The sequence below is a fragment of the Linderina pennispora genome (assembly GCF_002104995.1).
Source record: "Linderina pennispora strain ATCC 12442 chromosome Unknown DL89scaffold_8, whole genome shotgun sequence".
Taxonomy (NCBI): Eukaryota; Fungi; Kickxellomycota; class Kickxellomycetes; order Kickxellales; family Kickxellaceae; genus Linderina; species Linderina pennispora.
In genome coordinates, this window is record NW_024468256.1 from 455,281 (window position 1) to 470,192 (window position 14,912).

At 54.8% G+C, this 14,912-nt stretch overlaps 7 protein-coding genes across 7 annotated transcripts; 2 read left to right on the forward strand and 5 right to left on the reverse strand.

The window, feature by feature from the left end:
- Nucleotides 1–141: 141 nt before the first annotated feature.
- Nucleotides 142–1,133, reverse strand: DL89DRAFT_171833 (uncharacterized protein). The gene has a single exon (XM_040883796.1). It carries the CDS (start codon nt 967–969, stop codon nt 202–204), a length of 768 nt encoding a protein of 255 aa, XP_040742849.1. The 5' UTR covers nt 970–1,133; the 3' UTR covers nt 142–201.
- Nucleotides 1,134–2,649: 1,516 nt separating this feature from the next.
- On the reverse strand, nt 2,650–6,541 carry DL89DRAFT_284449 (uncharacterized protein; the record flags this gene model as incomplete). Its single annotated transcript, XM_040889785.1, has 12 exons — nt 2,650–3,201; nt 3,224–3,428; nt 3,457–3,759; nt 3,865–4,307; nt 4,336–4,498; nt 4,521–4,824; nt 4,880–5,053; nt 5,094–5,359; nt 5,394–5,571; nt 5,594–5,740; nt 5,820–5,989; nt 6,069–6,541. 12 exons carry the CDS (start codon nt 6,539–6,541, stop codon nt 2,650–2,652), a joined length of 3,378 nt encoding a protein of 1,125 aa, XP_040742850.1.
- An 804-nt stretch (nt 6,542–7,345) lies between these two features.
- DL89DRAFT_171901 (ribosomal protein L15) lies at nt 7,346–8,399 on the forward strand. The gene has a single exon (XM_040883798.1). The coding sequence runs from the start codon at nt 7,538–7,540 to the stop codon at nt 8,342–8,344; it is 807 nt and encodes a 268-aa protein (XP_040742851.1). The 5' UTR covers nt 7,346–7,537; the 3' UTR covers nt 8,345–8,399.
- A 16-nt stretch (nt 8,400–8,415) lies between these two features.
- On the reverse strand, nt 8,416–9,768 carry DL89DRAFT_268143 (uncharacterized protein). Its single transcript, XM_040887806.1, has 2 exons — nt 9,448–9,768; nt 8,416–9,404 (listed from the first exon to the last, which is right to left on the reverse strand). The coding sequence occupies exons 1-2, from the start codon at nt 9,513–9,515 to the stop codon at nt 8,456–8,458; spliced, it is 1,017 nt and encodes a 338-aa protein (XP_040742852.1). The 5' UTR covers nt 9,516–9,768; the 3' UTR covers nt 8,416–8,455.
- DL89DRAFT_171899 (uncharacterized protein) lies at nt 9,592–10,965 on the forward strand. The gene has a single exon (XM_040883797.1). It carries the CDS (start codon nt 9,856–9,858, stop codon nt 10,753–10,755), a length of 900 nt encoding a protein of 299 aa, XP_040742853.1. The 5' UTR covers nt 9,592–9,855; the 3' UTR covers nt 10,756–10,965.
- Nucleotides 10,966–11,004: 39 nt separating this feature from the next.
- DL89DRAFT_268144 (TPR-like protein) lies at nt 11,005–13,180 on the reverse strand. Its single transcript, XM_040887807.1, has one exon. It carries the CDS (start codon nt 13,163–13,165, stop codon nt 11,177–11,179), a length of 1,989 nt encoding a protein of 662 aa, XP_040742854.1. The 5' UTR covers nt 13,166–13,180; the 3' UTR covers nt 11,005–11,176.
- Nucleotides 13,181–13,211: 31 nt separating this feature from the next.
- Nucleotides 13,212–14,784, reverse strand: DL89DRAFT_268145 (uncharacterized protein; the record flags this gene model as incomplete). The annotated part of the gene is made up of 1 exon (XM_040887808.1): nt 13,212–14,784. A coding segment is annotated over exon 1 (1,373 nt), but the record flags the coding sequence as incomplete, so codon positions are not given.
- Nucleotides 14,785–14,912: the final 128 nt, after the last annotated feature.

Consider the following 14,912-nt stretch of genomic DNA (forward strand, 5'->3'; position numbering starts at 1 on the left):
ACCTGGAGTGATATCTGCAGGAACCATCGGCTCCTCATCTGAGGGAACATGGGCAGATAAATTCTGGACGGCAGTTGAGTAGATTCGGATGCTCACTAATGAGTGGGCTTCTGTCACCTTTCAAAGTCCTTATTGGGCTTGGGGCTTCCGAGTAATACACGCTGCCTCTATTGACTTGTGGCATGGAGAATGGCAGTTCTTTCATCTATGGTATACCACTGCGCTAGTGTACGCTGAGCCATTCGACAGAGTGTTGCGATTAGGGCCAATCTCAATCAACCGAGAAACACACGAGCGGATCAATACAGTATTTTGTGTCTCTATCCACATAACTGGTCGTGCTATTTGGAATGACAGCAATTCGATGAGCAAAAGACGCGCGCAAGACGACACTTGGCCCTGATTATAATGACTGTTATCGTCCCAAGAATCGAGCAATTTGCTAACGACACTCGAGTGGCTAACATCGTATACCTGTTTCATAAACTTCTGGGAAACATCGAACGGTGTACCAGTCATATTTGGTATATACCTGTTATACAGGTTCTCAAATATATCTGGGTTCTTTGGGAGTACTTGGTCCAGAAATTCACGAAAAGCTGAAACAGTAGGTTCGAGCAAGCTGGAGTGATATGGTAGATCAATACCATTGAGCACAGTCGTAGCACCACTGCTTTGCAATCCATAAACGGCAGTGTCCACTGCTAGTACTTCCTGGACTACAGCGGATATGCTGGGGTTATCATGCAGATATCCATCCAAGGTATCTTTGGATGATAGAACATCAAGTATTTGTCCCATCAAACCAAGTGACTCTGTATGCCCTGCAACAACGTACTGAACCCCTTGGATGTTGTAATTAACAATCTCAAGCAGCTGGGATTTGCGCTCTCGTATTGCGTCGAGGACTCTCTGCAGAGCAGACGTGTCAAAGCCACTTCCAACTTTCTTTGGGTTCACTGAGACCATTGCATACTGCGAGCGACCCAATTCATCACGCACAAGCCGGATGACTGCATCAGTAATCCACGGTAGAATGATATGTCAATCGCATCCTCCACATTCACCACCCTGGCTATGCACACAAGCGAACAAACTTCCCCAAATGATTGTCCTGCATATAGAGAGTTTTCTCGAACCACTCCATTCAAGCGCATATCTGCGATCCTGTGCCATGGCCATCACAACAAGGATTGGCTGTGTAAATAGAGTTGCGTTAAGAAGTCCAGTTTCCGAGCGGTGTGTATATTGACTCGAGCTACTTGTGATTTCGGGAATTAACTGTTTCGATGTCTCGTCATGGTGGCGCACCAATGAGAGATAGTTTGAACGTATTTTTTGCCCCGTCTCGCCGCTGAACTTTACCAACAAGTGCATTGGGTTTGTGCGCACAATGAACAATAGAGAAACACCATATGTTGAGCGCATGTGTTGATCGGCCTGGTCCCACACACTTCTGGCAGCTGGGGATGATTCGTACTAAGTCCATTCCCATCCCGACATATTGTGACCCCTGTCCAGTGAACACATATGCTGTCTTTGGTTGCGAAATATAGGCTGTAGAGGTCATAACAACTTCGTCTTTCTGATTGAAAGTCTTGCCCTCGATGATCATATGACCACGATGCATGCCAACATGAAGCAGCTTGGTTTCAAGGGATGTCACCAGGGAAAACCATGCCCACAAAATTAGCTTGGAAGGATCTGACACGATTCGGATCGCCTATCAGCTACCACACGCTCAACTGTAGCTCGAGTAGCAGCAGATGTCCACATTCCATGACAGATTGCTTCAGGTAGTGCAAAGATTCTTGCCAGATACTGATTGGTGTGGATTGGGTTGAAAGTCGCCCGACACACGGGAATATTCCCAGTTATCTGCATGTGTATATAGAGTCAGGACTGTCTTTCGAATCTGTGCCACCTATGGGGACTCCTTCATGCTCAAACATGTGCACGCTGTCATCCTGGTATTGCATGCTGCTGGAGGTAGTTCGTGACTGCGTTACCATATACATCGCATGCAACATAGTCAACATCAGCAATATGAACATGCCCATTCTGCTGCACCTCAAATACCGAACCAGTGGTTGTGACTGACGAACACTTTGTGTCCGTTTTGTAACGATATTGTGATTGGAGCTTGAATTCAAGGATATGGCCAACCTTGATATTTGCTGATAGCTCAATGTCTCTGTAAACGAACCACTCCTTTGACTCCAGAAGAGCGATATTGTCCAGCGACAAAATGTGGACCTGCACTACAGGCTCATCCACAACGGCGGAAGGTGATATCATGGCTCGCAAACTCGTCTCGCGTCACAATCGCACTCTCGATAGTTGCAAATGGCTCGCCTCGCCGTTTAAAATGAGCCTGCATCGTCACTTTGCGCCCAATTTCAATGTTTTCGATCGCAGTCACTTGTATCTCTGTATCGACTACGTCACCTGTCTGCAGCGGCGTTGCAACTTCCAGGATAGCTGATTTTGTTGCATATGTGGATAATACCAAACTGTCCTGAATTCAGTGGTGGTGTCGCCATGATTCCACTGAACCCAGGCCAAGCGATTGCGAACAGCATATCCATAGGTGCTAGGCGCAACCCGTCGTTATCTCGCCAGTAGCCGCTTGAGCAGTTACGCACACAGTCACAAAATGACTGAACATGTGCCTCCGTAACAACAAAGGGCTTGCATGCAATGGGTGTAAGGGGAGTCATAGGGATCAAACACACCAAGAACAGTACTTTGCTGCTCGCCACCAAGTGCCGCTATTTGCAGATTCCTGTGAAGCTCGTCGCGTCCTTCCAGTACCTCAGCAATATGAGTGGTGGATGATGACCGCAAGTAACGATATAAAAGAGGAATGCAGTGCTGCTGGTTGCCAATACGATGGCAGATTGTCAGCGTAATAACACTGCCCCTGTCAATAGTGACATGGAGGTCCAGATTGCCCGCCTGATTAAATATCTCCAGACTCGTAGGGTGGCCATTGATGTGTTCAACTCGAACTGTCTGTCCGGGCGTTGGCTTAAGAGCTTGCATGACAGTATTGCTCTTGCAGCTTGTTCCTTTTAGTATGGCAGGTGAGGTCAGTAGCGCTCGTAGCCAGCTTTTAGATGGGCCAGCCAAAGCTTCTAACCACACCATATGCTCTGGTATCTGGTCCGCATCCAGAGGGAGTGTGTATTCGCGTCCTATCTAGATGCACAGCAGCAGTGACCGTCGATGGAAGCAATGGCGTAGGTTCGACATCAGGTCCCAAGTACTCGGTATCTGGAACAGCAGAAGCATCAGAGCCATAGTACCTGGAATAGATGCAGTCAATAATCGTTTTGTTGACGACATGGAAGGAGTGCTCAATGGGCACCGGATTCTCGGGCAGGTACATGGCAGAGTCGCGGATGCCATGGCCAAGGCTTGTACCCCTGCTTATCCAAGAGAGCAAATCAAAACCAAGCACTGGAACAAACTGGCACTGGCAAAGCTCCAGGCTGTTTGCATAACCAAACAAAGAACTCGACGTCCTCATATACTAGAGCGGTATCCGAACTAGCGGGGTAGCAGTCCTTAATATCACGGATCATCTGGAACGGGTCTTCCAAAAGGCTGAGTCCCTGAAGAACCCTGGGACGTGGAGTTGTGGAAAACCGGTCTTCGATCTGCCCCATGACCTTCATGAACAGCCTTTGGTACGAAGAATCAATCCAACGCGACTGCAACTTGTCGTACATGAGGTCGATCCAGGCGTGTGACAACCTCCAAATATGACATGTCTTGCAAATCAGCAGTGCGTCCGTCCAGGCAGTGTGCCAAACCAAGGAGTCGGCGTGAATGCATTGAGATTGTCAATGATGCGCTGACGATGCTTCCGAAGCAGCTCCAGTTGTCCTGTCAACTGGCTTGGAAAACACCAAATCATGTATCTCCTGGTAAGCCTGTGTGTGTCTGGTCGAAAAAAATCGTGGACCTGCATCTGACGCTGGCACGATAGACAAGTAGTTGTCTGGCTCCCCATGTCTTTGCAGAACCCCCTTGATAGGACCAGCAGCAAATACCTCACCAGTGGCTGATCCGGTGGCACGTGTACTTTGCGACTCTTTTGCAAGAGTAAGAGCTGGTGTAAGAATGATGCCATCGACAGGCATATGCGCCTGACCGTACTTGATACTCCAATCGCCCGTGATGTAAGGTAGTATATCATCTGCATCACTGGAGTACAAGCCAACAGCTACAACAGTATTGGGCAGCGACCTTATGTCGCTGTACGTCTCCAAAATCACCTGGTGGAGATCGTTGGATGAACGCTGGCTGACCAAGGTTTGTCGCTAACACCTGAATCACAACAGGGTATTTGGGATTGTGCCTGGCGATCTTTATGATGTTGCGGACGGCTGATACCGTGTCGGCCCTAAACGCGATGTAAGGAATGCCGACATGGCTGATTTCGCCGATGATTTCGCCAGCGATATCAATCGGTGGAGTGCTGCCACTGATGCTGAGTCCAGTAATAGCAGCACCCTTCGCGGCGTTTGCGAAGAATAGCAGGAAAATCCAAAGACCATTGCTTTTGATCGTGGTATGCGAGGTTGACCGCGAATCCTTTGCCGGGCTCAAGAAGCAGCAGCAGGCCATCCACCTTGTCTCGGAATGCATTTTCTCGCAATATGCTGTCACAGCAAAGCTCGACATGATACCCAGCATTGCTGATAGCCGCAACATATTTCGCCTCAGCAGCGTTTGGCAAGTTTTGCAGAACCACGACAGGTGGCAAACGTAGGACACGCGTCATAGGCGAATCGACACATATGCGCTTATCATGGGCTGTGCGTACCAGTTGCGGTCCAAACTCCTTCTGCCAGCTGGGGCCAGAAAAGACCCTCTCCAATGTGCAACTGGAATAGATCCGATTTCGATCCAAAGCGGGCATGCGAATCGGCCGAGAGTGAGCTGGCGCTGATGACTGTAGTGCCGTTACCGTTGACAATGGCGCTTGTGAGCCTGGCGAAGACCCCAGCTCCACCTGGGCTGAAGTCGACTATATGCGTGGCATCTGCAGCATTGACAGCAGCTGGCCAGTGGATCTGCTGCACAGGTCAAGCCATCGACAACTGCCCGAGTGGCATTAGCGTCGGAGCGCAGATCATGGCCATCTGGTCCGGTGTGGACAGCAATATGAAGGTCGCTCGATTCTAGATGCCAGCCATTATTGGCGGTATACATGTAAGCCCAGTCTGCAGAAGACGCCAGTAGCTCGCAGTGGCCAACGAGATTGGACGGCAGGTAGTTGATTACAGCGACCAGCCTGCGTTGCAAAAATGAACTGTGCGACTGGTCGTCGTCAGGCGCGGCAAATCGACTGCGGACCAGCCGAACAAACTGCATCCACTGACGACGTACGTGCGGTAACCACAAAATTTTCGTGGCCGTTGATAATTGCCAGAAAGACATTGTCGGAAGGCCTGGTGCAGTGCTCGTTAAACTCGGCGAGAAGCGCATTGAGCATGGGCAGGGGGATGCCGCGAATTGCCACCATAGGCGAGGGTGTCCCTTCACGAGGATTGGGGCTACCTGGGCCACTTTTCCAAGCGACGTCCAGGGGAGTGTAGAACTGGTTGCTTGCAGAGACAGCCATTAGGACTCCAAGCGTTTTCCTTTGCTCCGTTGTAAAACGACTTTTCGTCAGTCAATGATGCGAACATTGCAGCAAAGGCAAGTCCTTGGCAATGGCCAATTGCACCTACAAATATAGAACATGAGACAGGTCAGTAAAAAGGCTACCCTCGCTTGGGAATAACAATAGAGCTATTGCAACATACCGGTGCTGCTCTTACCTTTAAATGACTGAGAAAGTTCGCCTGGACTAAGCCTGAGCGTCTTGTACAAGACCATCAGATGCATGAGCTGAACAACAGCCACCGTCATTATCGAGACCGGGTAGAGGGCGAGGTACGGTGCCTTGGGGCGCGTTTCTGGCGATAAAATCCAGCTGAAAACATCCAGCGGATAAGTATAAATGCCATGGAGTCTTTTGTCCTGCGATGCGCTCTTCATGAAGTCAGACACACACTGGACAAAATGCTCGAGAAGTGGGCGATACACCGTCAAAAAGCAACGCAGCTTCATCCAAATAGTGGCCCGTACCGTCTTGGCCGCCAAACATGGCCACCAGCCTGATATTGTCCTCGGAAAATAGTGCTGGGCGGGGGGCGTCGGGGAGAAGCCCATGCGATTCTAGAATGTCCCAGACAGAGTAGTATCCCTTCAGGACAGTATGCGCTTGGTCCGGGGAAAGTGCGAGCTGCTGGACAACTACATGGATGTTGTCGCTTGCGCAGTACGTCTTATGGATGTGCTGGAACACGGCGATTGACACATCGGGGTTTGCATTAGCGCAATGGGTGGCGAACGCAGCTAGTATCTCGATGTCAGTTGCTGGGCTGAACGGACTAAACGTGGCAGTAAGATCCAGCGCGGCAGTGGTATGAGAGTGGTGGATTTCAATAGGTATCCCGTTGAGGGAAAAGGTGCAGGTCTGCATATTGGAGAGGAAATGCTAGTGGATGGCTCTAGTTTGCTGTTAAAAGTCTGTCAGGAGTTGGATGCAAAGAGGAATGCAGTCTGTGGAAAGGATATGTGGATTTTATAGTCTGTCTAGGCGCACAGTGTCTGCAAGCAGCGATGGCAATGTCTGAATAAATGCCCGGCGCATTATGTAACATGGCGTTCAGAGAAAAATTTTATGGCCGCTTCGCTTGGAACCTTTTTCAGGCAGCCGGAGCGTATCCAGAGGTACAGCGTAGTTGGAACCCCTTGACAATGAGGGACCCAGAAATGGCTAAGCCATCAGTTTTCTTTTCTTTTTTTCTTTTGCGCACTATATGACAAGGTGGAGGTCTGTAAGTCAACTTGACGGCAGTGCAGGGGAAGTGTCCAGGCATGTAAGGCAGAATGGCATACGCGCACTGGTCACTATTGTCGGTAACGACAGGATATGTAGAGGATTGCTTAAGGGGTTGTTCATCGCACAGCGACGTGCACAGAAAAGCAGTTGGCACTGGTCCATGGCAACATGTGTATCTGGTACTGTGTCACTGACCTTCGTATTTGTGGCTTCATTTGCTGCATTTATTTCTGCGTCGAGGTCCTTGTGATGGGAAGGTTTGCTGCTGTGCCCATGGGAGGCGTCTGCTGTGGACAAAGCACAGAAACCTCCTTGATATAAACATCTGTCTCAGTTCCCACGCCCCAAAGTGCTTTTTGGTTGTAATTTGTAGCATGCCTCCCTGTGCCAAAGTTTGATCTTGCGGGTGCTGGAGAGATGTATGGATGTGAACATAGATGCTGATCCGGTAATCACAATCAGTACTTGATAAACTGATAGCGATCCGCTTTGCGCTGAGCCTCATATTTTTTCTTGTGTAGAGGGTTTCAGCCTAGAGAGATTTCAAACCTGCATTTTGCACTGGTAACTCTCAATTCAGCACGTTTTCTTTTTTTACATACATCCCACGTATTTTAAAGAAAAAAGTTTACAATGTTCCGGGTTGGCTTGCAACGCATTGGAACCCTCGGCGTGGCGCGCAGCGGAGTAGCTCAGCTCACAGCGCAGCTGACCAAGCTATCGCTGCACACCAGCGCCTCACCCGTATTCAAGGTCGAGCGGCCGACGCGATTCGTAGCACTGAACGACCTGCGGGACAACGCAGGAGCGCGGACAACGAAGAAGCGACTTGGACGTGGCCACGGATCGGGGCTGGGGAAGACGAGCGGGCGCGGACAGAAGGGCCAGAATTCGCGCGCGGGCAACGGCAAGCCCGGGCCGGGGTTCGAGGGCGGGCAGACGCCGTTGTCGCGGCGGTTCCCGAAGCGCGGGTTCAAGAACGGGTTCAAGCGGGAGCTGCAGGCGCTGAATCTGGACCGGATCCAGCACTGGATCAACACGGGGCGGATTGACCCATCGAAGCCGATCACGCTGCGGGAGGTGTACGAGTCGAACATGGTGCGGTTCAAGGACGGCGTGACGTTGCTGGCGCGCGGATCGCAGTACCTGACCACGCCGATTACGATCGAGGTGACGAAGGCGTCGAAGCAGGCGGTGAAGAGGATTGAGGAGCTGGGCGGACGCGTGGTGTGCGTGTACCACAACAAGCTGGCGATGCGGGCCCTGCTGCATCCGGAGAAGTTTGCGGTGCTGCCAAAGACGGCGGAGCCGGCCACGGCCAAGCTGCGCAGGATTTACGAGGACCCCGAGCGGCGTGGGTTCCTGGCGGCCGAGATCAAGGCAGAGTACGAGCCGGTCAGCATCAACAAGGAGCGGGTGCGCAACACGACGAGCGCATAAAACTTTTTATCTTTTTAAGAACAATTACAACCGCAGACGGAGGCTGTCTTTGAGGGGATCATGTTTTTTTTATACATCGAGGGCTATTTTAGATGCTGGCGAGGGGCAGAATCAGTCAGGGGGAGAGGCAGAGGGACAGGGGGTTCCGTCCGGTGTAGCATAGTCCTGCGAGCGGTCGGTCGGGGAACTAGCGGCGTCCTCCAGATCAACCTCCTCCCAGCCAGTCAGCACCGGCATCGGCCGTGTTCCGGGCATTTGCATTCTGGGCGTGGCCAAAAAGCTCGCCTGCTGGTGGGTCGAATACTGCGACACGCTGATGGTATCGACAGCACGCATAGACAGCGCGCTGCTGGTGTCGATATGCGACCAAGCCATGTGCTCGGAGCCGTGCAGCGTATCGGACTGCATGGCATTTGACGTGCGGTTGTGCGCGCGCCGCATATTCAGGCTATCGGCATTGAAGGTGAATTTCCTCAGCGCCGAGTCGTATCCAGGCGACAGTGAGAACGACCGGTGATGCGCGGACTGCAACGGGTGCTTGTAAGCACTGCGGTGTGGATTGCTCGAAGACGATGTTCTCATTGGAGTCGCGTGCTTGCGGTCGCTCGATCGGCGGCACCAGAACTGCTGGCTGGAGGCCGTGGCCGGCAGATGGCGGATGCTCGAGTGCTGCGGGAAAAAGTAGTACGGCAGGCTGGCGTGCGAGGCGGCGTCCGAATGCGTATCGAAGATATAATATAGCGCCATGTCCAATGTGCCCTGCAGCGACAGAAGCATGATGGCCACAGCGTATGCGACATAGCAGACATGTGTGCTAGCGCCCAGCGAATGCAGGGTCGACCAGACGACCATTGCCAGCTGCGTCAGCACCGGCACCAGGGCGCGCGCGCCCACACGCAGAGCTCCGGTAGCCACCAGGATCCGCACGCGGGCCTCGATCCGCTGCAGGTGCGACAACGGCGGGCTGTCCCTGCGCTTCCACATTGTGCTGGGCCGCAGAGCTGCGGTGGCGCTGTGTTTGGCTGTGCGATTAGCCGGCGGGTCCTGGCGTCCCTGGCATCTGCGCTACCGTCTCCTCGGCGTCATTTGGCCGACGCGCCGACGGAATCGGCATCGACATATGCCGCATCTCGCGCTTCTGCAGATTCCTTGCAACCCCATACATAGCCATGGTGTTGCCCAATGACCGGCGGTCCACGTACTGCACGCTGCGAACGGACCTTCGCTCATCCACCACGCTCGGCATCGACCCGTGCAACAGCCGCCGCGAGCTGCCAATCGCATAGTGCGCGCAATGCAGCCGCGAGGACTCCGAGTCGCCAAAGCTCAGTGGCCGCGCTGCGTGCAAGGAGCGAGCCGAGAACCGCGAGCTATGCGGCGATATCGAGCTGCCCGGCGCGTATGCACGTGCATCGCTGGCCGAGCACCGCGGCGGGCGGTGGCCATGCAGGGCCTCGTGAGCCAATGCCACCGGGTGCAATGGCGGACGGGCAAAGCCGGGCTGGGGAGCGATGACGTCGCGCAGGTTCTGGCGCTCGCGCGTCAGCACCACCGCTACCAGGACAGCGGTGGCGCCCAGGAACAGCACACACAGCACCACCCACGCATTCAGCGTCACCCACACCCACCGCAGGGCTGTCGGGTTGCTGCGCGCAAACCAGCACATGTTGAGGTCCGTGTCGCGTGTCGCCGTCCCCATCAGCGCCGGCAGCAGGCTCAGCACAAACGATGCAGCGCCGGTTGCTGCCGAAAACACCAGATCTGTCCGCCTCGCATGCCGCATGGGCACCGGCGCCAGACTGCGCAGGCGCAACGCCGACCGCGCAGCAAAGGACGGTCAGGAAGAACACGTAGAACAGCTGGATCCACTGGTAGAAAAACAGCGTTGCACTGCACTGACTAAAGGTCGTGTTCAGAATCCACAGTATGTGCAAAAGACAGTCGACGCATGCCAGCACCGCGATTTTGCTCGATGGAATCCGCGCTATCCGCCGCTTCTCTGGCGGCTGCGGCCAGATCCGCCTATGTACAGTGGCCACCAGATCCGCCAGCTTTTGCCGCACGGGGCTGTGGCTTTGAATCTCCACCTGTGTGGGCCGTGGGTTCAGGCGCCCTGTATGCTTGCGATGTGCTGCTGCCGATCTGGATGTTCAGCCCAGTCGCGTATTGCGGCGGCGGCGGCGGCTGGAAGAAGCTCACTGTGTTGTGCAGAGGCGTGGCCAGTGATGACTCGCAGGAAAATGTCATCGGCTGCAGTGGGATACTGGTCGCCTGTGCGCTTGCGTCCAGCAGCTGCCGCTGGTGCGCCCGGTACTGCATCAAAGTGCAGATATAGGACACCACCACTATTAGCGATGATACCGCCGATATGCTGCTGGTTGCTATTGCTGCGTACCGTACTCCGGCGATAAAATCCGCCATGTTTTCTGTTAGCTCGTAAGGTGCAAGGGGAAGAGTAGGAGGAAAGGGAGGAATTATATGGATTCTGATAGGCTACCAAGGGGGATGCGTAGTGTTTTTCCCGCATCCCTCCGTAACCAGATAACCCTATCTCTAGCAACACCGAGGGAAGATACAAAAACTATAGACAACATTCTTGTTCTGTTTCGTTTGCGCATAGAACACAATATGCTATCTTTTGTTAAAATAAAACAAAGCCACTGCCCGAAAGGAAATAAGAAGAAAAAGGTCGAGCAGACATAAATAAGGCCTCCCCACCCACCACCTCTGCCATGACACTCTAGGAAGCTCATATTGTGGCCGTATATGAGCTATTGTGCTGCCTGGCTTGTTGCCTGTTGGGGCGCCACCTGCACACCGCTAGTGGCTCTGTCACTGCTCTTCCTCCTGCTTCTGCTTCCACTGGTGCGCCCTGGCCAGCAGCTTGAACCCAGCGCCCTGCGCGTCATCCGGGAACACATAGTCAAAGTACTCCTCCAGTGTGCCATCTGCGGCCTGGCGCCGTTTGCGCACGCGCTTGGGCATTCGCTTCTCAACGCTCGCAGGCTCTCCTCCATGCTCCGCTTCCGCGTCCCGCCATGCCTCCAGCAGCGCAACCCTAGCGTCCTTCATATCCAGGGCCTTGAGCCGCGCAATGCCGCGCTGATACACCTGCTGCGCTTCAGCCAGCCCCTTGGTCTGCAGCTCGAAATCGGCCAAGCTGGCCCACACCTTGACGTGGTCGGTCATTGACAATAGGCGGTGGTACAGGGCCCGTGCGTTGTCGTGCTCCTGCTGCGACACCTCAAAGTCAATAAACGCCTTCCAGACGACCTCGGGCATATCCAGCATTGGCTGCTCGACAGCCAGCGACAGGAGCGCGCGGCTGCGCTCGGTTTCGCCCAATCCCTGCTCGAGCCGCGCAAACTCGATCCACGTGGCACTGCGGGCGCTGTCGAACTCGAGGCACTTGGCGTACAGTGTGCGGACGCGGTCGAATTCGCGCAGCTCCAGCTCCAGCTCAATGTAGCCGCGGAACAGCCGGTGCTTCGGGCACGTGCCCAGCGCCCTGCCCAGCGCCCGCCGCGCCGCCCCCAGGTTCTCCTGCCGCACCTCGAACCACGCGTACTGCAGCCAGAGCTTGGCGAATGTGAAGTGCTTGTGGGGCACGAGGTCCACGCACGTGGCATACACCTCCCGCGCCCGCCCCACGTCCCCGGCCTGCGTCTCCTCAAACAGCGCATAGAACAGCCACAGGTATATGTACCGCCGCCAGAGCCGCTTATCGGCCACAGTCGGGTGCTGGGCGATCGCACGCTCATACACGTCACGGGTGCGTTCCACATCCCCGGCCTGCTCCTCCAGCCGCACATAGTCGATCCACGTGTCGTAGTCGCGCGCGTCTCTTCTCAGCATCTGCTCGTACTGCGTGCGGCGCTTGGTCACCACCACCGACTCGATCTCGGCCCGGTCGCCGTGCTGCTTCTCAAACAGCACGTACTGGTTGTACAGGGCCGTGGACTTGGCCTTGGGCAGCCGCTCCAATGCGTATTTGTAGATGGCGCGCGCCCGCTCGTACTCGCGCTGAGAGGCTTCGAACCTCGCAAACGAAATAAATACATGCTGGTCCATGAACTCGTCGCTGAGCCGGTCCACTGCCTGCGAGTACACGTCACGCGTGTTCTCCACTGACCCTGCCTCCTGCTCGAACCGCGCCCACGCCAGCCACGCCTCCGGCTGCGGATGCACATGCACCATTCTCTGCAGGACCGCCCGCGCCCTCTCGGTCTCGCCGTACCGGCGCTCAAACTTGACATAGGCATTCCACGCAGCCATCTCGGGCTCCCACTGCATCCAGCGGTCGAAGATCTCGCGCGCGCCCTGGGCGTTCCCCAGCGCTTCCTCCATGTACGTATACCGGTACCAGAACTGGTCGACGCGCGGCAAAATCGTAACCGCGCGGTCAAACAGATTGCGCGCCAAATTGACATTCTTGTGTTTCATTTCCAGCTCCGCATACCGAATAAACACCGTCTGGTTGCGCCCGTCGACGTTCAGCGCGCGCTCGTAGATGCTGCGGGCCCGCGCGATTTCATTCTGCGACTCCTCCCAGGACGCGTACCTAAGCCATTCGCCAATTTTGATGCGGTTGCGCCGCAGCGAGTCTTCAAATTCCCGCCGTCGGCGCATCTGGTAGTCGCTGAGCTCCTCGCCATCGAGCACCTTCTGCCGTGGCGCTTTGCTGGTGGATTCGCGGCGCTCGTAGGCTTCACGCATGAGCTGCTCGGCTGTGATTTGCACCGCCGCCGCATTCTTGTTCTTGATCTTTGGCGCCCGCCCGCTCTGCCCGTAGCCGCCGGGCTTGGAGGTATCATCGCTCATAATGAAAAAAAAAAAAAGGGAGAACTAATGAGAGTAATGTAACATACCTGGATCACGTTTTTTTTTTTTCGAATTCAACATTTACTCGGCCAGGCTATTGCCCCGCAGTTATGGATCTGCAAAAAGAATAAAAAACATGCTGTCTCGTTCAGTTGTCATACGACGGTGGGTTGGCCAGCAGTGTGCTGACCGGCACCGGGATGATGTGCAGCGGCAGGCGCGACGAAATACAGTCGTTGTGGACTCTGGCCACCATGCCGCGGATATTGCGCGGGCCCTCGCGCGGGCTAAAGTCTAGGTAAATATCATGCCTGACCTGGATATCGCTCGTAAGCGTATCGCACTGCAGCGAGTCAGCCAACGGCATGGTCCACTCGATCTTGAGCGGCTCACCAGCCAACACCTTGGACAGATCCAGGTGGTCCGAGATCTTCTCCTTGGAGATCACGCGCTTGGTCCAGAACAAGTACACGTCATCGGCGGTGTCGGCTACTAGGTCGTGGTCGGTCAGGTAGCAGACGCGCTGCACCAATTTGGCGCGCACCTTGTACGAGGTCACATCGGTGCTCTTGCCCGCCACCAAGGTATCCGCCAATTGTGTATACCCGGGCGGCATCGACCACGGGATGCTAGGTGCAACTGACTGTGCGTCGCCAGTAGCCGGCGACTCGTCCTCCTCGGCGTCAGAGGCATATTCATCGTCGCTCTGCTGGCTGGCTTCGCCGGCCAGCGCCATCAAGGCATCGACCTGCTGGCGCGAGAGCTCCGGCAGCTGGCCCGGCGGGAACACCTCCAGCGAGAGCCCCAGAAGGTCGCCTGGTGCCGCCACATTGCGATCCAGAACCACCCGGTACGGCATCGCGCCCTTGCCGTTCTTAATCCCGCCCAACGTGCCCACCTTAATCACCGCCCGCATTCTCTGCACAAACGCACTCGGATCCTCCGTCCCCTGGTACCTGACCACCCGCACCTCCTGCTGCGCGCGCACCGCACGCCTCGGCAGAAGCTTCAAATACCCGTCGTGCTTGTTGGCCGTGGCCGTGACATAATACTCGACCGAGCTGCGCGGCACACGCATGGTCGGCGGCAGCGAGCCCGAAATCGCAAACTCAAACGGCAGCTTATATGTTCCTACGCTGCATGTCGAGCCGGCCGCTTGTCCGCTTGCCGCCGATACCGCCGTGCTTGTCTCCAGGACCTTGGTGAGCCGGACCAGGTTCGTCTTGTTGGCGCTCGAGCCGCCCATCTGCTGGTCGCTGTTCAGCGTCTTCGTGCCCACGAGCTCAACCGTTATTGCCTGCGACTTTTGCGCTGCCCGGCAGAGCACCGAGACATGCCCACGCACTACCGCCCCGTTGCTCTGCCCGTCGCGCAGTACCACTGTTTCCTCTACCAGGTGCACTTGCAGCTCAAGCTTCTTGCTCCCTGCTGTGTTCACCACTGGAATGAAGTTCGCATTGGCCTCTTCCACTGCTGGAGGTACCACCGGAGTGGTCAGCGGAGTTGGACGTGCTGCTACCGTAGTCATAATATTTTTTTTACCAAACAAAGGCAATGAATATGTGGCCTGCGAAGAAACAAAAAATGTAAATGTCAAAGCTCTAGGGAATTGTTCCTGAAAGAGAAGGCAGGTGATAAATGTCTTGGCGATAGAATAACGATGTAAGAGTGAAACTGATAGAATGCAACTGAATCAAAATACAAAAACGCCTCCACCAGAGTATACATATATACCCAAGAGCAAAAA

Coding starts and splice junctions, on each gene's coding strand:
- DL89DRAFT_171833 (XM_040883796.1), bottom strand. CDS start 969: ATGGTCTCAGTGAACCCAAAGAAAGTTGGAAGTGGCTTTGACACGTCT.
- DL89DRAFT_268143 (XM_040887806.1), bottom strand. CDS start 9,515: ATGGCTATGTATGGGGTTGCAAGGAATCTGCAGAAGCGCGAGATGCGG. Junction 9,405..9,447: donor CATATGTCGATGCCGATTCC/GTCGGCGCGTCG, acceptor ACGGTAGCGCAG/ATGCCAGGGACGCCAGGACC.
- DL89DRAFT_268144 (XM_040887807.1), bottom strand. CDS start 13,165: ATGAGCGATGATACCTCCAAGCCCGGCGGCTACGGGCAGAGCGGGCGG.
- DL89DRAFT_171901 (XM_040883798.1), top strand. CDS start 7,538: ATGTTCCGGGTTGGCTTGCAACGCATTGGAACCCTCGGCGTGGCGCGC.
- DL89DRAFT_171899 (XM_040883797.1), top strand. CDS start 9,856: ATGACGTCGCGCAGGTTCTGGCGCTCGCGCGTCAGCACCACCGCTACC.